Source organism: Ranitomeya variabilis, chromosome 1 (assembly GCF_051348905.1).
Source record: "Ranitomeya variabilis isolate aRanVar5 chromosome 1, aRanVar5.hap1, whole genome shotgun sequence".
In the NCBI taxonomy this organism is placed as follows: Eukaryota; Metazoa; Chordata; class Amphibia; order Anura; family Dendrobatidae; genus Ranitomeya; species Ranitomeya variabilis.
Window position 1 is genome coordinate 1,118,469,203 of NC_135232.1, and position 24,159 is coordinate 1,118,493,361.

The 24,159-nt window shown below is 46.0% G+C and overlaps 1 protein-coding gene across 1 annotated transcript in view; it reads right to left on the reverse strand.

Moving 5' to 3' along the window:
- The window catches only part of POLR1A (RNA polymerase I subunit A), an 83,339-nt gene that overhangs the window by 5,296 nt on the left and 53,884 nt on the right, over positions 1–24,159 (reverse strand). The window contains exons 27-30 of the mRNA XM_077280229.1: positions 11,193–11,350; positions 7,778–7,904; positions 2,828–2,932; positions 2,445–2,735 (exon numbers count right to left, since the gene is read on the reverse strand). Coding sequence (XP_077136344.1) covers positions 2,445–2,735; positions 2,828–2,932; positions 7,778–7,904; positions 11,193–11,350 — 681 coding nt within the window. The remainder of the gene's footprint in view (positions 1–2,444; positions 2,736–2,827; positions 2,933–7,777; positions 7,905–11,192; positions 11,351–24,159) is intronic.

A 24,159-nucleotide genomic window follows, 5' to 3' on the forward strand; every position in this document is an offset into this window, starting at 1 on the left:
AGAGGGTGAAAGCACAGCCCTCCCGCCAGGTAGGGGGAGAATGGGAAGGAAGCGTCCTCCCGCTAGGTAGGGGCAGAATGCGAAGGCAGCGTCCTCCCACCAGGAAGGGGGAGAACGGGAAGGCAGCGCCCTCCAGCCAGGTGGGGGGAGAACAGGAAGGCAGCGCCCTCCAGCCAGGTGGGAGGAGAACAGGAAGGCAGCGCCCTCCCGCCAGGTAGGGGGAGAACGGGAAGGCAGCGCCCTCCAGCCAGGTGGGAGGAGAACAGGAAGGCAGCTCCCTCCCGCCAGGTAGGGGGAGAACGGGAAGGCAGCGCCCTCCCGCCAGGTAGGGGGAGAACGGGAAGGCAGAACCCTACCTCCAGGTAGGGGGAGAACGGGAAGGCAGCATCCTCCCACTAGGTAGGGGGAGAACAGGAAGGCAGCGCCCTCCCGCCAGGTAGGGGGAGAACGGGAAGGCAGCGCCCTCCCGCCAGGTAGGGGGAGAACGGGAAGGCAGAACCCTACCTCCAGGTAGGGGGAGAACGGGAAGGCAGCATCCTCCCACTAGGTAGGGGGAGAACAGGAAGGCAGCGCCCTCCCGCCAGGTAGGAGCAGAACGGGAAGGCAGCCTCTATAAGAGCCGGATTGACCCTTAATATGTGTCCTTGTACCACATTTACTCTACATTTCTGCTAGGGACCACCTAACCACTTGTGCTTAGATATAGAGCCAATGGTAATCTTGGTTTGCAGTCGCATTAGTAGAGGACGACGGTTCCTGTTGCAGCGAGCTGCCTCCCAAGCACAGACTGGTCTGATGCGATTTATGTGAGCAATGGACCCCGTGGGTGACGGATGCGACACTGAAGCCAGTCAGGAATATACTGGTTTACTGTCACTTACTGCAAACAAGAACAGTCGATAGCTCCTACACCTGAGGACACACAGAAAATGCTCAGTGCACCTTCCTATTTAGTGGATTTGTATTTGTCTAAGCCTACCGCACCACCCCACCCAACCCGCATTCAGCCCCGGTAAAGCCGAAGCTGTCAATCAAGGCAGACGAGAGCAGAGATAAATGCAATACAAGTAGATGAGAAGGTGCGCTGGACTGCGCCGTCCTCCTGTGCATGGCTTGAACTGTCAATTTCGTGCTGACAAATGGTGGGCAACGAATGCTCACCTGACCATCCACAGTCTTAACATGGCCTGCAGACCTGTCCACTAGTGATGAGCGAGCATGCTCGGGTACTAAGAGAGTGATTTCGGCGTGCTCTAATAATATGGTCGAGTCCAGGCGGCTGCATGTCTTGGTGCTGTTCAACAGCTGCAACACTTGCAGGGATTGTCTAACAAATAAGCAACCCCTGCAAGTGTTGCTGCTGTCAAACAGCCTCAAGCCATGCAGCCGCGAAGACTCGAACTTATTATTAGAGCACGCCGAAATCACTCTCTTAGTACCCGAGCATGCTCAGATAACACCTTATCCCAGCACGCTCGCTCATCACTACTGTCCACATGTCATCCCCCAGTACATCACCGGTGTTCGTGTAGGAATGCCCTTACCACGGGAGACACAAAGCTGAAGGACATTTCTTGTTACAGTATCAGATGTAGGATTCCGCTTCTCGTCTTACCACCATACGCACTAAGGCTTTAATTACACATCAGCTTTGTGGGAAAAAAAAAAAAATAAATAAAAAATAAAAAAGAGTAAAACAACCCGGAGTACGGTGAATTGCAGAACTAGACACACCCTGCTGATCTCAGCAGGTTCCTATTCTGCAGCCGGGGTGGGCTACAACATATCACCATTACTGTCTTGTAAAAAAAACGCACGGTGACATCCATTACACGCTCTCTGCCATTTCTACCTCCCATCGATGTTAAGAGAGAGCAGCGGCCGTGCTCAGGGCTCAGGCAACTATTTTGGGTTCAAGAAAAAAAGATTGGTCTTCCAGATAAATGGGGGTCCGAGAGATGTCCATGACCTACAAACATGTTACAGATGTTACTCTGTACCATAGATGTTACTTTGTACCAGAAGTTCCATTTTCTGCCTTTTTGGAACATCCATAGGAAATCTTTCTAGATAAACGGGTCCATGAAATTCCTAGAGAGATGGGGCACTTGCCTAAAGTTCTGTGAAGATGGAGGTACAGGTAAAATGTTTAGATGGTGAGGATTCAAGTACTTAATCCTCCGGTAATGGATTACTAAACCAAAACGGTTGGGTTTGGTTCTGCTCAGCAGATCCTCGTAGACATGATTTTAGAGGTGCACGGACTTACAGAGATCATAAGAGTCCATGCACCTCTCTGCTCGCATCTCAGAGGAGCAAAGTGCTAAGTTGACCCACTGATCAAAACTTCTGACATGTCACTACGACGTCTCAAAAGTTTTCTGACACTAGAGGAACCCCAGCGGCCGCACACACATTATCCCAAGAGCCCGGACACATCTTACCTGACACCATAAGCTTCTTTCCGAGTCATAAGAGTAGTCTTCTACGTTGGCATCGAGGCTCAGGACGCCATTTACCCGGTTCTCCTCCAGCACTTCCTCGGCTAGGTTTTCATCGTTACGTTTCATACTGGCGGAGCTTGAAGGTGGAGGAGGACTGGGATCGTCCTCAATTGCGGGCAGTGAGTTGCCATCATCATCCTCCTCTTCGCCATCTTTCTTTTCCGGAACGTTTTCCTCATCCTGATCATCTTCATTCTCACCAACCTCCTCTTCTCCACTTTCATAATCAACCTAACCAGAGAGATTACAATAAATGTCTCATAAACCACCATGGCTGACGTTACGGACCACTTAACCTGCGCCATTCGGAAGTGTATATTTACCTCCTCTTCTTGCTTTTTTTTCAGCCTTGTGTCTGTGGCATCGGCATCCCCCTCATTGGCTTCTGCATCCACAATGTCTTGTTCTTCAGCCTCAGCTTCTTGCTCCTAAAACATAAAAAACAAACAAACATAAGGACACGTTGTCCGATGTCCAGTCAGGTCACGTAGGATGGACTATAAGTCTCCTCAACGAGGCTGCAGACGCCTATGGGAACTGGGGATTTCATGGCTCATTTCTCATCACTTTTTATGACAACAATTATGGAATTTTTGGGGATTCTTTTCACTCCATCTATTAGTTTATATTTTGCAGATTACTTTCTATAAATTTTTTAAAAATAAATAAATTGTTTTACTTAATAAATTAAAATATATATATATATATATATATATATATATATATATATATATATATATATATATATATATATATATATATATACACACATATACGGTATATATATATATATATATATATATATATATATATATATATATATATATATATATATATATATATATATATATACACACATACACACAGTATATAAATTAATTTAATTTATTAAGTAAAGATATATATACACTCACTGGCCACTTTTTTAGGTACACCTGTCCAACTTCTTGTTAACACTTAATTTCTAATCAGCCAATCACATGGCGGCAACTCAGTGCATTTAGGCATGTAGACATGGTCAAGACAATCTCCTGCAGTTCAAACCGAGCATCAGTATGGGGAAGAAAGGTGATTTGAGTGCCTTTGAACGTGGCATGGTTGTTGGTGCCAGAAGGGCTGGTCTGAGTATTTCAGAAACTGCTGATCTACTGGGATTTTCACGCACAACCATCTCTAGGGTTTACAGAGAATGGTCCGAAAAAGAAAAAAAATCCAGTGAGCGGCAGTTCTGTGGGCGGAAATGCCTTGTTGATGCCAGAGGTCAGAGGAGAATGGGCAGACTGGTTCGAGCTGATAGAAAGGCAACAGTGACTCAAATCGCCACCCGTTACAACCAAGGTAGGCCTAAGAGCATCTCTGAACGCACAGTGCGTCGAACTTTGAGGCAGATGGGCTACAGCAGCAGAAGACCACACCGGGTACCACTCCTTTCAGCTAAGAACAGGAAACTGAGGCTACAATTTGTACAAGCTCATCGAAATTGGACAGTAGAAGATTGGAAAAACGTTGCTTGGTCTGATGAGTCTCGATTTCTGCTGCGACATTCGGATGGTAGGGTCAGAATTTGGCGTAAACAACATGAAAGCATGGATCCATCCTGCCTTGTATGGAGCATCTTTGGGATGTGCAGCCGACAAATCTGCGGCAACTGTGTGATGCCATCATGTCAATATGGACCAAAATCTCTGAGGAATGCTTCCAGCACCTTGTTGAATCTATGCCACGAAGAATTGAGGCAGTTCTGAAGGCAAAAGGGGGTCCAACCCGTTACTAGCATGGTGTACCTAATAAAGTGGCCGGTGAGTGTATATACACAAACACACACACACACAGCATACATTATATATATATATATATATATATATATATATATATATATATATATATATATATATATATATATATACACACACACATATATATACATATATACATACATACACACATATACATATACACACACACATATATATACACATGTACATATTTTTTCATTGCTCAGTTAGCCGCCACTTGGGTGCTGGATAGTGATCGCTCACAACGCAATACTTTTATATTTCAGAATATTAGGCAGCGTAACACCGACGAACATCACATTACATCCCGTCTCTTAACTGGGTAGGAAGTAACCTCTTATGTCAGCAAAGGGTTAAAAAAATAATATGCAGGATATTTGCAGCCACCACTAGAGGGAGCTCACTGCATACACACTGGACTCAATAACAGTGTGCTCCCTCTAGTGGTGGCTGTAAACAGGCGGCATGTTTTAAATCGATGTCTAGGCAGGTTATTTGCAGCTTTGTATTAGAAAATAGATCTGTGACCAATATAATGATATATTAAAAAGTAAACCAGCATCAAGTTTTGGAATTCATAGAAAAAAATGCTAAAATTTGGATATTCATTGTAAAATAACTGTGAGAACAAGCAATTTAGTAAGTACCTGCAATTTAACATCCTAAAATCCTGCTGATTATGAGCTCTTTAGCTCAGATCAGTTATGGCAGAGATGTGGCTCTGTGCCTATATCATCTACAGTGTCTACAGGGAGTCTGTGGTGGTCTGAGACACACCCACTGCTGAGACACACCCACTGCTGAGACACACCCACTGCTGAGACACACCCACTGCTGAGACACACCCACTGCTGAGACACACCCACTGCCTCGTCATTGGTCCAGGCTGCTGATTTCTACCCTCCCGCTTGCAGCTCTGCTTCTTCAGGATGGCCGCTGTACAGAAGCACATGCAAGTACTCGGGAGATGACTGCAGAGATAGGAGGCGACCTATTCAGGAATCGGCACTGTCAGTTCATTATATGATGGCGCTCAATAAAATGAGCGCTAGCCGGATCCCGACTTGGCAGCGAATAATCACAGAGTGAACATGTACTTTGTGTTATGTCAGGGCAGCTTTAGATAAGAGGCTGGAGATAAGCGTGGAGGTTTAGGTAACAGCCGGCCGTCTCTGACCTGCCTCACCAGTATCCAACTAGTACCGTCAATATCAGATCAATAGGAGTCCAGCTCTCGGCAGCCGGCTCCACTGTTTACCAGGCACGGATTCTGACTATCAGTAGCAGCACTTTGCCCCCTTCCCTACACAGCATACAATGCCCGTTGGTGGTACAGGAACTGAGCCTGTCCTACACAGTAGACACCAACGGGAAACTGCCAAAATTAGAGATAACTGATCCCAGCATTATACACCTTTAGACGGAGCGGTCAGCAGTGACTGTGGCATCCCGCCAATGGCAGCAGACTGCGCGGCCACTGTGCGTCGCATCGTGGATGTCCATACAGTTGAAAGCAATGATGCAGGAGAGAAGACATCAGCTCCCTCCTCCATCATTCTGCCTCAGCATCTAAGATTTGACGTCTCAGCACAGTGGACGCAATGACATCACTGCATGGCGGCCGCGGGCACTTCAGACCACACGCTGAGGAGACCGATGTATTTTTTTTAAATCAATGATAACATTATGGGGTGCATTATACTATATGAACTGCAATGGGAGTGCATTATACTATATGGACTGAAAAGGGGTCGCATTATTCTATACGGAGGGCGATGGAGGCGAGTTATACTATATGAAGAGCAATGGAGGAGCATTACATTATAAGCAGCACTAATGGCTGTGCATTATACTATATGGAAGGCAATGGGAGCTCATTATACCATAAGGAGGACTATGGGCTGTACATTATACTTTATGTAATGTAATGGGGGTGTATTATACTATATGGAAGACTATGGGGTGAGCATCATACTATATGGAGGACTATAGGGGGCACATTATACTATATGAAGTGCAATGGGGAGTGTATTATAATATATGGAGGACTATGGGGGCACATTATACTATATGAAGTGCAATGGGGTTGCATTATACTATATGGAGGACTATGGGGGTGGATTATACTATATGTAGGGCAATGAGGGTGCATTATACTATATGGAGGGCAAATGGGGCACATTATACTATATGAAAGACTATGTGGGGGTGCATTATACTGTATGAAGGAACATTATACTATGGGCTATGTGATGGGCCATTATACTATTTGCAGGGATATGTGGGCGCCATTATACCTTTTGCATGGCTATGTCGGGGCCTTTATATTGTTTGCAGGGCTAAATGGAAGTCATTATACTGTCTGCAGGGCTATGTGGAGGTCTATTTAATGGTTTGCAGGGCTTTGGGGGGGGGGGGGGCATTATATTGTCTGGAGAGCTAGTGGGGCCATTATACTGTATGCAAGCAATTATATTGTGTGAAGGTTTGTCTGGGGCCTATTCTATCACACTGTGTGGACAGATGTGTGGGGGCCGTTATGCTGTTTGGAGGTCTAGTGGGACCATCATACAGTGAGTAGTATTGGGGCCATTATATTGTATGGAAGATTGTGTTGGGGCCATTATACTGTATGGAGGGCAGTGTTGGGGTCACAGTTTGGGCTTCACACTGTGTTGAGGGTCATCATACTTTGTCAGGGGGGAAAAGTAGAGTCATCAAGCTGTGTGTGGAGGATTTCACTGTGGGGGTATCAAATGGTGTTTGGGGGGCAATTTTTTTGGTATAATTCTTCATGGGGCAATGAGAGGGGAATCTAGGGGCTTCAATAGGAGGGAAATTACTTGATTTTTTTTGCTTGTTTGTTTTTTGTTTTTTTTTAGGGGGGGATGGCGCCCCAATTAGAACTTCTGCTATGGGGCACCATGATTTCCATGTTCACTGCAAAGTGAATGTCACAAACTGAAACCCATTATCCCCCATCAAAAAAATAAATAATTCAATGATCAATAATAATAATAATAATAATAATAATAATAATAATAAAAGACTTGCTGTTTTTATTAATTCCTCCCCACAAAAAGTTTTAAAAGTGTGTAAACATATTCCATATAAGAGGTAGGATTAGGGGCTGGGAGCTTTTATGTGATACTTTCAGTCATAACCTGATGTGGCCTCAAAAATCTCAAAAATCTACTTTTTTTGTTTTTGTTTACAGCAACATTTCAGTTTACGTTCCCTTAGATGCAGCGTGTAATTGTTGGATACAGCTGCTCTCCGGATAGTGACGGTCACGTAATTTACCTAAGCCTTCCCTGGTCATGTACTGTACTGAGCAGGAGCCGATGGCATCCAGCCCTTGCAGACATGAGATCCTGCGTGTTTTGCGCATGTGTTGAACAGTATAGGGAATAGGGATAGGGAATCAGATAATTTGGCGTTCTTGCTGCCGGTACACACTTCCACGCCGCTGCTCACCTGTGTTACTGCCGTCTCCCCATCTTCATCCATATCTTTCCGAGATGCCTTTCTGCTGGTTACATCCTTATTGGAGGCAAATTTTGAGCTTCTTCTTTTAATGGCCTCTAACATAAATCGGAAGAACCTGCAAATATGGAAGATGAAATTGTCAGATTCGACATGTACTAATGAGGTCACAGATCTCCCCATTACTTGTAGTGCTTATTAACGGACCATCTACCGAGGCAACACGTATGTATATACATAGAGCACACATACATATACATACACAGAGCACACACATATACAGAGCACATACACATGTATATACACAGAGCACATACACATGTATATACACAGAGCATACGTACACACACATATAGAGCACATACACACATGTATATACACAGAGCACATACACAGAGCACACACATGTATATACACAGAGCACATACATACATGTATATAGAGCACATACATACACACACACACACACACACAGAGCACATACACATGTATATACACAGAGCATACGTACACACACATATAGAGCACATACACACATGTATATACACAGAGCACATACATACACACAGAGCACATACACAGAGCACACACATGTATATACACAGAGCACATACATACATGTATATAGAGCACATACATACACACACACACACACACACACAGAGCACATACACATGTATATACAGAGCACATACATGTATATACACAGAGCACATACACACAGAGCACATACAGAGCACATACATACAGAGCACATACACACAGAGCACATACACAGAGCACATACACAGAGCACATACACAGAGCACATACATACACACATAGAGCACATACACACATGTATATACAGCACATACATACATGTATATACAGAGCACATACATACACACATATAGAGCACATACACACGTGTATACACAGAGCACATACATGTATATACAGAGCACATACATACACACATATAGAGCACACATGTATATACAGAGCACATACATACACACATATAGCACATACACACATGTCTATACAGAGCACATACATGTATATACACAGAGCACATACATACACATATATACAGAGCACATACACGTATATACACAGAGCACATACATACACAGAGCACATACACATGTATATACACAGAGCACATACATACATGTATATACAGAGCACATACATACACACATATAGAGCACATACACACACATAGAGCACATACACACACATATAGAGCACATACATGTATATACAGAGCACATACATACACAGAGCACATACACACATGTATATACAGAGCACATACATGTATATACACAGAGCACATACATACACATATATACAGAACACATACACGTATATACAGAGCACATACACAGAGCACATACATACACACATATAGAGCACATACACACATGTATATACACAGAGCACCAAGTATATACACAGAGCACATACATACACACATATAGAGCACATACACACATGTATATACACAGAGCACATACAAGTATATACACAGAGCACATACATACACACATATAGAGCACATACACACATGTATATACACAGAGAACATACATACACATATAAACAGAGCACATACATATACACACATATATACAGAGCACATACACACACACATATATATATATATATATATATACACACAGAGCACATACATACACATATATACACAGAGCACATACATACACGTATATACACAGAGCACATACATATACACACATATATACAGAGTACACACACACACACATATATATATATACACAGAGCACATACATACACATATATACACATATATACACAGAGCACATACATACACGTATATACACAGAGCACATACATATACACACATATATACAGAGCACACACACACACATATATATATATATATACACAGAGCACATACATACACATATATACACAGAGCACATACATACACGTATATACACAGAGCACATACATATACACACATATATACAGAGTACACACACACACACACATATATATATATATATATATATATATATATATATATATACACACAGAGCACATACATACACATATATACACAGAGCACATACATACACGTATATACACAGAGCACATACATATACACACATATATACAGAGCACACACACACACATATATATATATATATATATACACAGAGCACATACATACACATATATACACAGAGCACATACATACACGTATATACACAGAGCACATACATATACACACATATATACAGAGTACACACACACACACATATATATATATATATATATATATATATATATGTGTGTGTGTGTGTGCTCTGTATATATGTGTGTATATGTATGTGCTCTGTGTATATACATGTGCTCTGTGTATATATGTGTATGTATGTGCTCTGTGTATATATATATATATATGTGTGTGTGTGTGTGCTCTGTATATATGTGTGTATATGTATGTGCTCTGTGTATATACGTGTATGTATGTGCTCTGTGTATATATGTGTATGTATGTGCTCTGTATATATATATATATGTGTGTGTGTGTGCTCTGTATATATGTGTGTATATGTATGTGCTCTGTGTATATACGTGTATGTATGTGCTCTGTGTATATATGTGTATGTATGTGCTCTGTGTGTATATATATATATATATATATATATATATATATATATATATATATATATATATATATATATATATATACACACACAGAGCACATACATACACATATATACACAGAGCACATACATACACGTATATACACAGAGCACATACATATACACACATATATACAGAGCACACACACACACACATATATATATATATATACACAGAGCACATACATACACATATATACACAGAGCACATGTATATACACAGAGCACATACATATACACACATATATACAGAGCGCACACACACACACACACACACATATACACAGAGCACATACATACACACATCGTCACATCCACTTAATTCATATACCAGAGTATAGCAAAAAAGCAATGCAATGGCGTTTTTAAAGGGGTTGTTTTGCAGATATAGTTTTGCTATGCCCCCTAGTGGTTGCAGCAGGGACATTAAAAGAATGCTCACATTGCTCCTGTTCTTCCAATGTTTTCTAGCTGCTGCAAAACTGCAACTCCCAGCATGCCCCCAGCTGCACTGCTATGACTTGTAGTTTTGCAGTTATGTGACGTGATACAAAATTTCTGCCTGGGAGAAGGGAAGCTGCTAGGGTCACACGACCCGCCACACAGAAGTCTATGTTCACACAGCATTTGCAATGCCGGTTGGTCAAGGTGACCTTAATGATGTGGGAAATGGGTCCTGTAAGTCCCAGGAAGGTAAAGGTGGAGCCGTCCTCAGACATACGCACTTTCCCTCCATGAAGCGCAGAATTCCTTCGGGTCTCAGGAATTTCTCCTGCCGGTAATGGTCGTATGGGAGGAAATGGAATTTGATCTTGTAGATGTTAAATTTCCGGGATCTGTCTTCAATGCGGAAGGTTTCTTCTACATCCAGCTTGTGCATGACCTAGAATAGGAGAATTATCTGCATGAATGCCGCCACGAAAAAAAAAATGTCTGGCTGAGATCACCGTATCTGACTAGGTTTGCACTACATGGCAGCTTTATACAAGTGGAGAAGAGATTTCTGTATTAAAAGTGCAAGTTCAAAACCCAAATATAATATAGTATTACATTTATAGAATCCCTAACAATATATTAGATACCATGAAATTAAATTTGCAACTTGTTCCTAATTTCAATCTTTTTATACATGGACGTGTTCCTCCCAGTAATCAATGCTGGATGTGATGTCTGTGTGTCCAGGATGCGGCTGTATTAACTAGCTCCCATGTAACAGCACAGCTTCTTTCCTGCAACGATTTCTGCGGGGAACTTTCACATTTCTAGTCACTCCGCTAAAGTTCCAATTGGCTCATAGTTAATAGGGAACTTTCCCTTTGTCTGTGGCCCTATTTAAAGTGTCTATACGTGCTAATAAACCAGAAATCCTGCATACACCATACAAGACTTATCTAAATTCCCAAGAGTTCGCAAAAAGGAGATTTTTGTGTACTCACCGTAAAATCTTTTTCTCCGAGTCATCATTGGGGGACACAGGACGAATGGGGTGTTATGCTGCTGCCACCAGGAGGACACTAAGTTAAACACACACAAAAGATTAACTCCTCCCCTGCAGTATACACCCACAGGCTGGACAATCCAGAGCCAGTTCGGTAACAAAGCAGTAGGAGTAAACCAGTTATCAAACAGAAAACATGTCATAGTCAAAACACAGACTGAAAAGAACAATTGAGCCAACTAGGCTAACAGGGAGGGTGCTGTGTCCCCCAATGATGACTCGGAGAAAAAGATTTTACGGTGAGTACACAAAAATCTCCTTTTCTCCTACGTATCATTGGGGGACACAGGACGAATGGGACGTCCCAAAGCAGTCCCTGGGTGGGTCACCAGAAGTTATAAATGCTGTGCGAGCCTACAACTACAGATGAGACACAGCCGCTTGTAGGATTCGCCTACCGACGGAAGCGTCTGCCGAAGCCTGAAAGTGCACATGGTAGTGTTTCGTGAACGTATGTAGACTGGACCATGTAGCAGCCTTGCAGACTTGTGCTGCCGATGCCTGGTGCCGGATGGCCCAGGACGCGCCGACTGACCGGGTAGAATGAGCCTTGATCCCCGGAGGTGCAGCGTGACCCTTGACACGGTAGGACTCTTGGATGGCGGAACGAATCCACTTGGCAATGGAGGCCTTGGAAGCGGGTAGTCCCTTCCGTGGCCCCTCCGGAAGAACAAACAAGGCATCTGATCTACGGAAAGACGCAGTCCTGGAGACATAACGTCTGAGACCCCTCACTAAGTCCAGAGTGTGGAGCGCCCTTTCCGTGGGGTGGGAAGGCGCAGGGCACAGTGAGGGAAGAACAATTTCCTCATTAAGATGGAAGGAGGAAACGACCTTCGGAAGAAAAGTCGGACATGTCCGCAGAACTACCTTATCCTGGTGGAACACGAGGAAAGGAGGTCGGCACGACAGAGCTGCCAGCTCAGAGACACGTCGAATAGACGTGACAGCCACGAGGAAGACAATCTTCCAAGACAAGAACAGTAAAGACACCTCGTGCAAGGGCTCAAAAGGTGGCTCTTGAAGAGCACAGAGAACTAGGTTCAGGTCCCATGGTTCCAAAGGCATCTTGTAAGGCGGAACCATATGAGAAACCCCCTGGATAAAAGTCCTGACCTGCAATCTGTTTGCGATCCTTCTCTGAAAAAGGACCGAGAGAGCAGAAATTTGGCCCTTAAGAGAGCTGAGTGCAAGACCCAAGTCTACGCCTGATTGGAGGAATTCCAAAATGTGAAGAATAGAAAAACGGAGGGGGGGAACGCCTCCGATCCCTGCACCAGGCGAAGTATGCCTTCCAAGCGCGGTGGTAGATGCGCATAGAAGAAGACTTGCGTGCACGGAGCATGGTAGATATCACCGTCTGAGACAACCCCTTCTGCCTCAGAACCCAGGACTCAACGGCCACGCCGTTAAACACAGGGCCTCTGAGTTCGGGTGGTAAATGGGCCCTTGAGACAGGAGGTCTGCGCGATTCGGCAGCCTCCAAGGTACGTCTGAGACCAGTTGAACCATCTCGGCATACCATGTCCTGCGTGGCCAATCCGGAGCGATGAGGATCACTGGAATCCGTTCTGCCCTGATCTTCCTGATAACCTTCCCTAGAAGGGGAATTGGGGGAAAGATGTATGGGAGACTGAAGCCCTGCCATGAGAGGACGAGAGCGTCGGCTCCGAAGGCTGAGGGGTCGTGAGACCTGGCCATGAAGACGGGAACCTGACAATTGAGGCGGGATGCCATTAGATCCACGTCCGGGGTCCCCCAACGAGAGCAGATCTGGTGAAAGACTGCGGGATGAAGAGACCACTCTCCGGGATCGAGGCTGTGGCGACTTAGAAAGTCCGCTTCCCAGTTTTCCACGCCTGGTATGAAAACTGCTGAGAGAATGGAATGATGTGCCTCGGCCCAACGGAGAATTAGCGTCACCTCGACCATGGCCGCCCTGCTGCGAGTGCCCCCTTGGCGGTTGACGTAGGCTACTGCAGTAGCGTTGTCGGACTGGACTCTTACCGCACGTCCGGAGAGGAACTGCTGAAAATGATGGAGGGCTAGTCTGATTGCCCGAATCTCTAAAATATTGATGGGTAGCTGGGACTCCTGCAGCGACCAGCGACCCTGGGTCGAGTGGCGCTGGAACACTGCACCCCAGCCGAAGAGACTGGCGTCCGTTGTGACAACCAGCCAGTGCACCGGAAGGAAAGACTTCCCCCGAGTCAGGGAGGACCTCTCGGTCCACCACCTGAGGGATTGTCTGATTTGGCGAGAGAGAAGGAGACGGCGGTCGAGCGAGGCGGGATTCCTGTCCCATACTGCCAGAATGGCGTGTTGTAAGGGCCGGAGGTGAAAAACCGCAAAGGGCACTGCCTCCATTGCCGCCACCATCCTGCCAAGTACCCTCATGGAGAAGCGTAGGGAGTGAGAGCGAGGTTGAGCAAGCTTCCGGACTTCTCTCTGTAGAGTAGATACCTTTTCCGGAGGCAAGAGTACTAGACCCTGAGAGGAGTCTAAGATCATGCCCAGGTAGGGTATGGTTTGGGCCGGGACTGGGGAAGATTTTTTGAAATTGAGTTTCCAGCCCAGGCGTGAAAGAGTATTTATAGTGACATCTACCGCCTCTGAACAGGACCGGAAAGAGGGACCCTTTATAAGAATGTCGTCCAGGTAGGGCAACACCACTATGCCTCGAGCATGGAGAATGGCCACGGCAGCCGCCATGACCTTGGTGAACACCCGAGGAGCGGTGGCCAGCCCGAACGGTAGGGCGACAAACTGAAAATGGTGGCCCTGGACCGCGAAGCGGAGAAAGCGCTGATGAGACGGCAGAATGGGAATGTGCAGGTAAGCGTCTTGAACATCTAGAGATGCAAGAAACTCGCCCTCTTCCAGAGAGGCAATTACCGAGCGGAGGGACTCCATTCGGAATTGACGCACACGGACGTACCTGTTGAGGAGTTTGAGGTCCAATATCGGACGTACGGAGCCGTCCTTCTTTGGTACAATGAAAAGATTGGAATAAAAACCTTGGTACCTTTCGTCCTGAGGTACCGGGATGATGACCCCGTCGTCCCATAGCGATTTTATGGCCTGGAAATACTGACGGACCCTTGCTCTGGGAGGAGGGGACTGAAAGAAACGAGATGGGGGAAGAGAGACAAACTCTATCTTGTAACCGACGGATACCAGATCGCGGACCCATCGGTCGGGAACTACCGAGAGCCACGCGTCCCGAAAGAAGAGTAGGCGGCCGCCAACTCTGTCGGTGTCCTTTGGCGTCTGCCAAGAGTCATTGAGGAGGAGACCTGTTAGATCTGGACCCCCTGGACCCCTGTTGTCTGGGTCTGCCTCTCCAAGAGGGAGAAGGTTTGTAAGATGGCTGGGAGGTTCTGTCCTTGCGCTGACCTCTCCCGACGCCAGGTGGCGCGGAGGAAGGATTGGACCAGTTGGAACCGAAACGGAAATATCGGCCTCGGCCCTGTTGGTTGCGAAAGGGACGAAAGGTCCGTTGCTGGGGAAGGAATTTGCTCTTTCCCCCTGTGGAGTCTGCGATCATTTTATCTAGTTTGTCCCCAAACAGACGTTCACCCTGGTATGGAAGGGACGTGAGAGATTTTTTGGATCCTGAGTCCGCTTTCCAGTCCCTGAGCCAAAGGGATCTGCGGACCGTGACAGCATTGGCCGCTGCCTGTGAGGCACAGTTGGCCGCGTCTAAGGATGCGGAAACTACAAAGTCCCCCGCTCTGGCAATCTGAGTGGCCAGGTGAGAAACCTCAGGGGGTAAGTCGGCATGAAGTGCAGTAGAGGCTAAAGACTCGGCCCAATGGGTCATGGCTTTTGCAACCCATGTGGCGGCAAAAGAAGGAAAGAGAGAAGCCGAGGAAGCTTCAAAAGCCGAGCGAGCCATCTGATCAATTTGTCTATCCGTGGGATGCTTGATGGACGCGCCCTCGGAGGAAGATAGAACCGCCTTTGTGGCTAGCCGCGACACTGGCGGGTCCACGGAGGGTGACTGAGACCACTCCTTAGCAAGGTCCTGAGCAAACGGATACTTCAATTGCATAGCCTTCTGACCTGAGAAGCGTTTATCCGGACGGACTCTATGGAGATCGACAATGTCCTTGAATTGAGGATGCGTGGGAAAAAACCTATGAGCCTTTGTAGTCCGCCCAAATGACACGGGATGAGCCGCCTTAGACGGGGCTTCCTCCTCTAACTGTAGAGTCTGACTTACAGAGTCTATGAGAGAATCAAGGGTCTCTTGGTCATGACGGTACTCTGGGGAACAGGACACGCTGGAAGCGTCGTCCAGAAAAGATTCCCTGCTATGATCTGGGGATGAGTGACGAGAGACTTCGCTCTCTGAACCAGAAGGCTGATCACGGACCGGAGATGTTACCCTGGACTTCTTTCTATATGAGTGAGGGCTTCTGGAAACGGAACGACCTCTGGGCCGTGAGGGGTTCTTAGACCGCGTTACATCATCCCTGGAAGTACCCTGGGTAAGGGACGGCTCACGGAGGGACTGTATCGTCCTTTCCAAGGATGCCACAGATCGAGCAAGGGAGGACGCCCATGCGGGGGTACTAGGCTCAGTACATTCCGGGTCAGAGGCCGGATTATCCTGTGCCGCGGGCATTTCACAGGCAGAGCACAGCGGGGTGGTGTGACCTCGGGGCAGAGAAATCTTGCAGGAGGTGCACACAGCAAAAATAACAGAGTGGGTCTTTCCAGTCCGTTTTTGCCTAGACTGTGACATATTTGCTGTGGAGTGAGCGTACTGGCAGGGGGGAGAGGCAATCCTATTGGGTGCGTCTCACCTAGGATCCGCGGTGGCTTGGCAGGGAGATCCTGAAGCTTTCCTCCTGTCCTGAGCGCTGCGGTGCTGCAGAGCCGCCAGCGCACTTCCTGGTCCAAGATGGCCGCCGAGAAGTGAGAAGGGCGCTTCTCGGGAGCGAGAAGCGCCCAGGGAGGGGGCGTGTCGTGGGCGGGCGGCGGCATGCTTGTAGGCGGGCGCTGTAGTCCGACCCAGGCCTGGGAGCCGCCGAGCCCTCTCAGAAATAAACGCTGCCCAGCGGCTATAGAGCCGCACGCTGTCCCGCGGCTGCAGAGCCACCCGCTGCCCCGCGGCTGCAGAACCGCACGTTGCCCCGCGGCTGCAGAGCCGCACGCTGCCCCGCGGCTGCAGAACCGCACATTGTCCCGCGGCTGCAGGGCCGCATTTAGAAGAGAGTAAGGGGGGGCCCCCTGCTGCCAGCTGGTCGGTCCCCGCACTTACCTTGTGCGATGGGACCGATGCTCCATCCACCTTCATCGTGATAGGGAGAGGGTGGAGAGCTACTGCCGCCATGTATCAGCCACTATATTCAGTGGTGGTGCAGTGGGCGGCTGCGCGGACGCCCTGTCAATTTGTCCGGCTGTGCCCTGGCTCCAGGAGACTTAGGTGGATGATTAGTCCCCATGGTCGCCTGAGAAGGATGGAAGGAGATCGGGACGCTAGGGAACCGTCGCCACACTGAAAGGTGAGCCAGGGCTGGCATCCATCGTTGCGGGAAAGGATACAGGAGGAACGCTCCGTGTACTTGCCCGTTGTTGGTGCGGGAGAGATCAGAGCTAAAAAATTTGCCTGTCGCTCCCTTCTTTCCATTAAATCAAAAACAAAAAATTGGTGGGGTCCTGAGGACCCAAGTGCCTCCTGAGACACTAAGTAAGAACTGGCTCTGGATTGTCCAGCCTGTGGGTGTATACTGCAGGGGAGGAGTTAATCTTTTGTGTGTGTTTAACTTAGTGTCCTCCTGGTGGCAGCAGCATAACACCCCATTCGTCCTGTGTCCCCCAATGATACGTAGGAGAAACAAATCTTATTAATTTGGAGCTCGAAAGGCATAGAAGAGTGTGTTTTTCGCTCACAGATTTTGGTGCCGAAAGCAGAGACCAGACACGCATTATAAGATCCGGATCTCAAGTGAGAATAGGCCTTCCAGTAAAAGAGAATTCTAAAGCTGCAACATAAGACATCCTGGGGTATCACCGTTTATATTTAAAGACACATCACAGGAAATTCAAATACAGCCCTTGTCCAGCACAAAGTGAAACATGAAATACAATAGTGCGGATTCCCCAACTTGGCTTAGAGTTCAACTCCTTAGTCCTTTTCCAAAACCACACAATCCCGGATGTCTGCAACCTTCATACTCCGAACCATGTGTCAGATGAAACAGGTCCCATTTTACACTGTGAACCACACCCAGGGGTGGTGATTTGAAAAGCAACCGTCCCGCCCTAACTGTTCAGCTGGTCCCAATTAGAGCTGGTCTTATCATGGCCGATTAATCCTTCTTAGTATTATGCGTACTAGAGCATTAACACAGGCTTATATCACAGAGGACATGCACCTCTGTGATACATATCTCCCAGCCACTGTGTCCGGTAACCACCTTACAATAGATACAGAAACCCAATGGAAAGACAGCAAAAAGAAGAGTGTTCAGATAATGTGAAGGCAAGAATGCAATAATAGATTGTAAGAGAATGTTGAAAATGCTGAGAGTCTCCCCCCAGGGGGGTTAGGTCTGTATTGTTCATTGGAGCAAGCATGGTTAAGACAAAGGTCGAAGCGGAGTAGTGAAAGAATGTTGACTGAAGAAGTAATTAGTGAGGGGCAGTGTGGAAAAACCACTAGTGTTGTGTGAATGTTTTCACAATGGACTGGATGGACTTAATCAGTCAGAACCAGTAGTACCTATTCCCGATAATGGACCAGGACTGTGGACATGTATTGTATGTGGAGTACAGAATACAGGATGGAGAGATAATTGTGTAAATTGTGAGGTACCCAGATCTGAGCCCAATGTTCCGATTGAACCTATAATGCATATAGTGCCATGAGGAGACTACACTCCACATTCTTCACATTTGTCTCAGAAGAAGGTAGTCTTCTAGGAACCAGCCCGTCACAATGCACCAATCATTTCAAATGAAAGGAAGGTCACAATTCAGAAGCTCAAATTAACCCAAAACATGGTCTACAGCAGAGACCTGTGGCTTATTATTCAGTCAGATTGGACCCCGTCTTTAGGGGTGCACCCTCTTGTGTCAGACATTTCTGAGGTTTAAGCTTCAAAAAGGCCTCACAAATGGTTCTTTATAAAGTTAAAATTTACATGATATTTATGGTGTTTTCAGTCCAACCTAGGCACATTACAATGTGCCCTTCTCATTCCCTCTTGTCAGTGGATTAAAAAAGGGAGGAGAGATGAGAAACGTGTCCTATTTTTACAGATTTTGAGATTTTTGTAGATGGATCCAGATACTAAGATGCCGGTCGATCCTACACTGGATATGCTGTGGTTATAACAACATGAGGTAAAAAAAAGCCTAACCAATACCTTCTAACCTGTCGGTACCGATGAAGGCACTCACTGAGGCATGTAGAGCAGCAAAGAGTAAGATGGCCAAACGTGTAGACCGTAGATCTTGACTGATAGCACATGAGAAACCGATAAAAACTGCAGATTTTAAGAGCCCTGGTGGAGGCTCTCCTGTTACTGAATAAGCTTGGTGTGGTGAAGATAAAGCTCAAACCTGAGCAGACACTGACGAAGCCAGAGGAAATGGTCATCCAGACACATCCGCCAGTGAAGCAGTGAAGAGGCCTAGAGTCAAGAGTCTAGTACCAATGTAGACCATGACCTCAGGGACACCGGTCACTCAAGAGATTCTTGAAACTTTACAGAAGCAGGAGTGGGAGACGCAGGGAGCCCAGACGACTGAGATAGGTCTTTGGAACATGGGTGGTAAGTATTGACTCTCTATTCAGGGATGGCCCAGATAATTCATGGACTTATGCATGTCAAAAATATTTGTGTGTGATTTGGTGGACATGGTATGGGTGGCGTCAGGGTATATTAACAAGGTGGCCAGAAACACCCAAGTCTTGTTTGACGTATGAACAACACAACATAGGAAAAACTGTAAAGACCCTGCAGAAACGCACCCCTCATAAGCTCTACCATTACAGAGATTGCAGACTGACTATATACAGCTACCTCGAGTAGGGGTATATGACTTCGTGCTCATTTATGTTGATCTCTTTCTCGGTTGGCCTGAGGCATATTTGGTGCAGAAAACTACAAAGTTACAGCTCAAAAACTTATGAGGGAGGTGGTATGTAGATATGGGGTCCTGGAAATGATTGAAAGTGATATGCATTCACATTTTACAGGAGTGGTCATGAAGAAGATTTTGTGTCTCTGGGAATTATCAGGCTTTCTACACCCATAACCATCCACAAAGTATTTGGAAGGTGGAAAGGCTGAGTGGGATTTTTAAAGTTAAAAATACAGAAGGAAAAGAAGGTAACCAGCAAGTCAGGGACTGAATGCTTGCTTTTAGTTCTTCTCTCAATAAGTCTACGTTCACATTAGCGTTCGGCGCCACAGCGTCGGGCGCCGCATGCGTCATGCGCCCTTATATTTAACATGGGGGCGCATGGACATGCGTTGTGCTGCATTTTGCAACGCATGGCCGCAAGCGTTGGGCGCAGAGAACGCAACAAGTTGCATTTTTTTTGCGTCCAACTTTCGGCCAAAAAGGACGCATGCGTCGCAAAACGCCGCGTTTTAGCGTGCGTTTTGTTGCGGTTTTGTTTGCGTTGTGCGTTGCGTCGCCGACGCTGCGGCGCACAATGCAAATGTGAACGTAGCCTAAGGTAGATATCCAAGAAGTATCGTTTCTCCTTGCGGAGATTGACATGCTAAGCATGCCGAGATGAGGAGACTTAAAGCAGCAATGCTCCTCTGGGAAATATGCTAATTATGCAACAGGTCTCCATCTGAGATACTTTTTGGTTAAGCACCTAGAACAGGATTAGACTTTCCACAGTCACCATGACAGCCTGGCCAACGAGGCAAAAGCTGTACATAACGTACTAAACAGCGTGCATAAATAGGTGTGTTCTTCTATTCCAGACTCAATCTTGTAACCCCTATGTCATAGTGATCAAGTAACACTGATGGGAGGGGAAGTTTCGCACTTTCATTCACACCCCTAAAGTTCCTATTGGCTCATAGTTCAGAGGGAACTTTTCCTTTATCTGTGACCCCATTTAAAGTGCCTACAAGTGCTAACAAGCCTGAAGTCCTGAGTACACCATACAAGGCTGTGCTGTATTGATTTCCAGAGCACTCGTAAACGAAATCTTATTAAATTTGGAGTTCAAAAGACACAGTATGATGCATCAGCAAAAAAGGCAAATACAGTTCTAGGATGTATTTAGAGAAGCATAGAGTCTAGTTCATGTAAAGTAATTATCCCCCTCTACTCCTCCTTGGTCAGGCCTCATCTGGAATACCGGGTCCAGTTCTGGACACCACATTTTAAAAAAAGACATTGAAAAACTGGAGCATGTTCAGAGAAGAGCGACCAGGATGGTGAGCGGACTGCAAAGTATGTCCTACGAGGAACGGTTAAACGATCTGGGAATGTTTAGATACAAAAAAGTAGGTTAAGAGGAGACTTAATAGCTGATCCCACGTTTACCAGCTCCTTTGTTGGGGGGGATTGTGTTGCCAAGAGACTATGGCTCCCGTTCCGTAGGTTGCCAAACTCACCCTAGACCAAAGGGAATTAAATACCATCTCTCCCAGACCACCAAGGAAGAGGACATTAGCTTAGCCTTTCAAACACTAATTTTGTTGACAACCTTCCACCACAGTCCATAAACATTCGGACCTTGATTTCATCGCTTTCTTAAAAGCTGGTGGAGCTTGTAAAGATGTCATTTCCACTTTACAGATCACAGTAATTGCTGCTCATATGCTTATATGACATCGGAGCTAAAGGCAAAATCTCTCTTACGATCTTTATGGTTTTCCCAAAGTGGCCATAAAAATGTTTGCTGTATAATATTTGAACAAGGGAAAAACAAAAAAAAAAAAAAAGAACTCGCCACCGAAACAGTCCTAATTAGTCTGCATCTTTTTTATTTTATATCTTCCTTCCATCGTCGATTTATTGTCCAAAAAATATGGAACTTGCACTGTGGAACAGTGATATATTTGCCCTCATCTCATATGACGCCTCTATCAACTCGTTATCTGTTTATTGCTCGCAATACTCAGAAATCACAGTTTTTATTAGAGATCTGATTTCCTAAGGAAAACTGGGTGAGAGGGCGAGAAGAGAGCAGAACACATTTCAGGTGGTATTGGAGGACAAGCATATTGATCCCTGAGCGCGATGTACTCCAATAATCTATTTTTGCAGTTGAGGATGTGGAATACATTGAACAGTATTCAAAACGACAACTCATCTCGCAAAAATCGAGCCCTCGACAAAAAAAAATGTTATGGTTCTTTGAAGAAGGGGAGGAAAAAACAAAAGTGCAAAATTTAAAAATGGGGAGGGCTTAAAAGTGGCAGTCACTTTTGACATGAAAAAAACTTTTTTTTTACAATTTTTTACATATCCTTAGTTGTTGAATTTAGTTAAGTTTTAGTCTGCATACTTCATTCATTCCAGCCTGATCCACGTTTCTTGTGGGAGTGTCTCTCCCTGTAAAATAGGCTTGATCTAATGTCTGCATGTATCCAGGGTTATGCTGTTTTCATGCATCAGCACAGCTTCTATCCTGTACTGATTTTTTCTCAATGTGCTTCACTCCTTTTCTGTAGCCTATTTTCTCTGTCCACCCCGAGACTGCACATGCTTTCTCCTTTTGAAAAAAAAAAAAACAGCAGAGATCTGCTGCTCTCTCTAACTTCCAGAGCTGGAAGGTGGGAGAAGAAAAGGATTAGTAATATTTAATTATTCGCTAAATAAAGCATTTACAGACTCTCTGCAGCTGCAAAAACAGGATTTTTGGTTGCTTACCGTAAAATCTGTTTCTCGGAGCCTTCGTTGGGGGACACAGGAACCATGGGGTGTATGCTGCTGCCACTAGGAGGCTGACGCTATGCAAATAAAAAAGTTAGCTCCTCCTCTGCAGTATACATCCTACCGACAGGAAGTAGGATATTCAGTTAGTGAGAAAGCAGTAGGAGAAGCAACGTGTAAAAGAGAAAGAATAATAATATAATAATATTAATTTTTATTTATAAAGCGCCAACAAATTCCGCAGCGCTTTACAGTTTAACAGTTTCAAACACTCAAAGAGTGTTCAAAGAACTCGAACGTTAACAGTATAACACAATAAACAGAGCTGTTCAACTTGGGAGGGTGCTGTGTCCCCCAATGAAGGCTCCGAGAAACAGATTTTACGGTAAGCAACTAAAAATCCTGTTTTCTCTATCGCCTCTCATTGGGGGACATAGGAACCATGGGACGTCCAAAAGCAGTCCCTGGGGTGGGAAAAACAGACTTCCATCAGGTCAAAGGACTCACCACTGCCGCCTGCAGGATCCTTCTGCCTAGGCTGGCATCCGCCGAAGCGTAGGTATGAACCTTGTAAAATTTGGCGAACATGTGGATGGAAGACCAGGTTGCCGCTTTGCAGAGCTGTAGGGCGGAAGCCCTGTGGTGCACCGCCCAGGAGGTGCAGACTGCCCAGGTCGAGTGAGCCTTTATCCCCAGAGGGGGCACTCTGTTCTTGACCCGGTAAGCTTCCAAAACTGCCGTTCTGATCCAGCGAGCAATAGTCGCCTTGGAAGCCGGCAGGCCTCTGTGCGTGCCATCAGGAATGACGAAAAGAGAATCCGTCGTCCGGAAAGCGGACGTTCTATCCAGGTAGATCCTCACTGCCCTGATGAGGTCCAGCTTGGTCAACGATCGCTCCAGAGGATGAGTCGGAGCTGGGCAAAAGGAGGGTAGAACAATGCCCTCGTTGAGGTGGAAGGTGGAAACCACCTTAGTAAGGAAGGAAGGCGGAGGCCTGAGAACCACCTTGTCCTGGTGGATGACCAAGAAAGGAGGTTGGCAAGAGAGGGCCTCCAACTCGGAAACGCGGCGGATAGAAGTGATGGCCACAAGAAAGGCCACCTTCCAAGATAGAAGTGACAGGGGAACCTCCCTGAGAGGCTCAAAGGGGGAAACCCTCAGAACGTCGAGTACCAGATTTATATCCCATGAGTCCACAGGGGCCCGGAACGGAGGGACAGCATGGGCCGCTCCTTGATGGAAGGTCTTAACCTGTGGCCGAGAAGATACAATCTTCTGAAAAAGAATGGAGAGCGCAGAAACCTGGCCCTTCAGGGAACTAAGAGCAA